The sequence below is a fragment of the Miscanthus floridulus genome, chromosome 8 (genome assembly GCF_019320115.1).
Source record: "Miscanthus floridulus cultivar M001 chromosome 8, ASM1932011v1, whole genome shotgun sequence".
NCBI classification, from domain to species: Eukaryota; Viridiplantae; Streptophyta; class Magnoliopsida; order Poales; family Poaceae; genus Miscanthus; species Miscanthus floridulus.
Genome location: NC_089587.1, coordinates 74,240,991 through 74,245,736, shown reverse-complemented (window position 1 = coordinate 74,245,736; position 4,746 = coordinate 74,240,991). Strand labels below are relative to the sequence as shown.

The 4,746-nt window shown below is 44.6% G+C and overlaps 1 protein-coding gene across 1 annotated transcript; it reads left to right on the top strand.

Annotated features, from left to right (window-relative positions):
* Positions 1–4,077: 4,077 nt before the first annotated feature.
* LOC136476692 (ferredoxin-like) lies at positions 4,078–4,746 on the top strand. The gene has a single exon (XM_066474623.1). The coding sequence runs from the start codon at positions 4,199–4,201 to the stop codon at positions 4,637–4,639; it is 441 nt and encodes a 146-aa protein (XP_066330720.1). The 5' UTR covers positions 4,078–4,198; the 3' UTR covers positions 4,640–4,746.

Here is a 4,746-nt window from a genome sequence, read left to right as displayed (position 1 = left end):
GTTTTATTTATGCTGCTGTATATTTACTACATACTTAACTGAACGTACCAAAATTCAGTCTTAATATATGCCTAATCCTTGAACCTTCTGTACCCGTATGAGTTAGAATAACACACGTCCAGGTACAATAGACCGGAGTTCAATTTCCAGAAAAATTGAAGCGCATGATGTCTGTGAGACGCAAGTCTCTCAAGTATATATACGCAACAATATAAACTCCCGTTGCAACGCAAGACTATGTTTGCTAGCAATATTTTCACAACCATTCAATGAATGGTCTCGTGGCCTCCACACGCACAATAACCAATCATCAGTGGCCATCAATTGGTTTCCACATTTTATTTTCCATGACTGAGTCACTACTTTTGCTCTCAGTACACTAGTAGAGAACAGACCTTTGATCCTCGGCTAAAATGGGCTCTAGTCCCGGAATTTTTTGCCCCCGGGACTTAGAAATACCTTTAGTCCCGGTTGGTGGATCCAACCGGGACTAAAGGTCCCTGCCCAACGGCTACTGCGCCAGACAGAGGTGGCAGGGACCTTTAGTCCCGGTTGGAGCCACCAACCGGGACTAAAGGTATACTTTTACTCCCGGTTGGTGGCTCCAACCGGGAGTAAAGGTATACTCCCGGGCCGTGGCTGCGCCCGGGGTTGGAAAGTTACCTTTAGTCCCGGTTGGATCTATCAACCGGGACTAAATGTTCTCCCTTTATAAATCGGCCGTCTCCTCCTTCCTCCCCGAGCCCGAGCTCAGCACATTTTGAAGCTCACTGCAGTAGTGTTCTTGCTTCCTCCCTCCCTCCATTGTTCCTCCATCCATTCTTCGATTCCTCCGTCGATTCTTCAGTTGTAAAGGTTACCAATCTCATACTCTCATTTTTTACCATTTTCTTATGCCATTTTATTCACTATATATATTTATGGTTCTTTATTGTGGTTTTTTTTTCATTTGTAAGCAATTTGAGCTCAAAATCACTTTAAGCTTGCATAATTACATGAAAGAAGGTTAAAGTATATATAAATATAAAGTTAGAAAATAGTTAGAAAATTATAGCAAATCCTTACTAGTTGAACTTGCGGACCGTGTTCAGGTCGGCGAGGATGTTCTCTGCCGAGCGGTAACGGACGTCAAGGAGGAGCTTTGATTCTACGAGGGAGAGCGATAACGGTCGTGGAAGACCGTGTTCCCTTCCTCGTAGAATCGGAGCTCTTCCTTGACCAAGTACGGTGCCGTCCGGTGGAGAAATCCTCGCCGAGCTGATCACGTAAGCAAGGTCAACTAGTACGGATGGTTATTTATTCACATGTCCCGATATCGTCGTAGTAGTCTGTCAATCACCGTACCTAAACGTAGTATATATAAATAAAAACTTAGAAAATAGTTAGAAAATTATAGAAAATCCGTACTAGTTGAACTTGCGGACCGTGTTCAGCTCGGCAAGCATGTTCTCTGTCGAGCGGTAACGGACATCAAGGAGGAGCTTTGATTCTACGAGGGAGAGCGACAACGGTCGTGAGCGACAACGGTCTGAAGAGAAGGAAGAAGGAACTGATGCATATAAAAAAGACATGTCTAGATTCTATGACAAACTTAAAATGAATCAAGAAGCAAGGAGAAACCCAGAGAAACCGTACTTCTTCGTAGCTCCGGATATTTTAAGAAAAAAGGTGACTTCTTACCAGCATCAACAGCGGGAATCTCGTAAGCCGTCCAAATCAACGTTATCAGACTATGACCGTACTCTCACCAAGTCAATTGAGGCGGCACAGAAAAAGAAGCGGGCAGGGAAAGGAGTTGCCCAACTCGGACAACAAGCGCACCAATCAATCCCCCCGCTAGTTGTTGGTAATGAATATGGTTCGAATTTAGGATTAATGCATCAGGCAAACATACCTCCGGATGTCGATTTGGATCACCTTGGTGAATTTCTTGATGAGACTGGTCTCGACCTTTACCAGATGTTTGGTGATGGAAACATTGAGAGTGCGGCGGAGGTTGATATTTGGAAGAAAAAATTTGTACTAGGCCAGAGTCTATACAACCCTCAAGCCTTATCTGATCTGGGGACGCAAATGTACCTGCTAAACAAGTGGTATATGCAGGCGTCTACCAGTGGAGACTTCTGCGTTGGTGTCAGAATTAGAGACGAACATTGGTTCCGTGGCGATGATGTTATGTATGTTGACTTTGCAGAATTTCATCAACTATGCCACCTGACCTCTCTGGACAAAGTTATCATTAGCTGCTATTGCCTGTAAGTAATAATTCTTTCGATCTATTATTAAACTCATCATATGTGTATATATGCATATAAATTATCCTAACAAGTACTATATATATGCAGATTTACAATGACAGAGCTCAGAAAGGAAGGCTGCAATGAAATTGGTTTTGTTGATCCCCATATAGTATTCAAAGACCCAATTACTCCAATGACTAATTGGAAGTCTGAGTCAGAGAGTAACCTCATGAACTTCTTAGTGAACCAACGCCACAAGAAGGATATACTCTTTCCCTATAACTTCAAGTGAGTGTTAATCATGTCGATCATAGCCTTAATGGCTCATATGTTGATTCTAGTTAATTAATGAGTGTTATGCGTTATATCCTATAAACACATGCAGCAATCACTGGATATTGATGGACATCGATCTGGTGAAAAGTCACTTGATAATCTATGACTCGATGAGAAAACCACAACAAGACTACCAAGATATGATAGATATTATCCAGAGGTAATTTCGGGATCTCTAGCAACTATATATACACACAAACATGATGATTAACTATATCTGATGACGTGGCAAATTTTTTATTGGGCAGTGTTTGGAAAACCTTTATTGAGAAGCAACACATGGAAAAATGCAAAGCGCCACTGAATGTAATCCCATTGAAAGTAAGTCCCCTGAATCGCATCATCTTTATTAATTAAACATATAGCTTTCACCGGATCACCAGATTGGATGACAAATCTTTTTCTCGTAAAGTGGTGTCTGAGACAGGAACAGGGGAACAATTACTGTGGTTACTATGTTTGCAAGTTTATCAAGGTGCTCTCCCAAAGAACTCCTACAGAGAGACTCAAAGTACGTTAAAAATACACTATATATTCATTTAATTATTATTATTGATTGTGTTACTATGTCTTTATATATATATATATGTACATATATTAATTTATTTTCCTTTAATTCAAACCTGTAGACTCGATGGTTGGAGGAAAAGGTCATACGGCAAGACCAAATCAAAGCAATTCAAGAGTCTATAGCCGGATTTTTTAATGAGCAGGTCATCGATTCCAAGGGCGAGTTCTACTTCGACCCAACACTGCCATTGAAGCCAAGCTAGAGGATGAGAAGAAACTTGTTATGTCACAACAACTATAATGCAATCTTTTGTAATATATGCACATGAAATAATATAATGTAAAATACACATATGCATGCATGCATATAAATATATATATGATGCATGCATGCATATATATATATATATATATATTTCTATGCTTGAATTGTGTGATTTAATACGTTCATTGTGCTTGAACCGAAACATACTATATGCGCGTATAAATGTATAATTAGCAGCGTACAATACGACTTCGAAAACCTATTTTGAAAAGAAAACAAAAAAATGAAAAGAAAAGAAAAAAGAAAAAAACCTTTAGTCCCGGTTCGTATTACCAACCGGGACTAAAGGTGCCGGCCATCGTGGCATGTCAGGAGGCACCTTTAGTCCCGGTTGGTGTTACCCACCGGGACTAAAGGTCCTCCTTTAGTCCCGGTTCCTGACCCGGGACTAAAGGACCCCCCCTTAGTCCCGGATGCTTGCTCCCGGGTGGGGAACCGGGACTAGAGGGGGTTCCCCACCGGGAGTAAAGCTCGGTTCTCTACCAGTGGTAAATATATATAAAGTGATTGTGAATTTCCACACCATTAAAATTCATGGCCAAAATTGTTGGGGACGTGATCAAATGAGAGGTTGGAGTACGTCCGTTGTGTTGGAGGCCCCACCAAGAAGATAAGCCTACACGCTGCATTCACGCTATCCCTTCGTTTCCTTCTCATCTGGGCCTGGGGCAGCGCCGCTACCTATCTATCTGCCTCCTCCGACCAACTCCAGCAGCCGCTCCACTCCAGTCTATCATTTAGCTTGCTCCTCCTCCGCAGCCCGCACCGGCCGGCACCACAACATACAATGGCCACCGTCCTGAGCAGCCTCCGCGCGCCGGCGTTCCCCTCCTCCCTCCGCGTCGCGCCGGCGCCGGCGCTCGCCACCGTCGCGCTGCCAGCAGCGACCAAGGCGGCCGTGGCCCGCGGCGCCAGGCTGCGCGCGCAGGCCACCTACAACGTGAAGCTCGTCACCCCAGAGGGGGAGGTGGAGCTGCAGGTGCCCGACGACGTGTACATCCTGGACCAGGCCGAGGAAGAAGGCATCGAGCTGCCCTACTCCTGCCGCGCGGGGTCCTGCTCCTCCTGCGCCGGCAAGGTCGTCGCCGGCAGCGTCGACCAGTCCGACCAGAGCTTCCTCGACGACGACCAGATCGCCGCCGGCTGGGTGCTCACCTGCGCCGCCTACCCCACCTCCGACGTCGTCATCGCAACGCACTTGGAGGAGGAGCTCACCGGCGGCGCCTAATCATGCTTATCTCTGTTCGTTGTTAGCTTCTTATTGATTACGCGCGTACGTACTGTTTGTTGCTTTGCAATTGCAATTATATTATTCATGTAAGCGTTGAGTTTTCA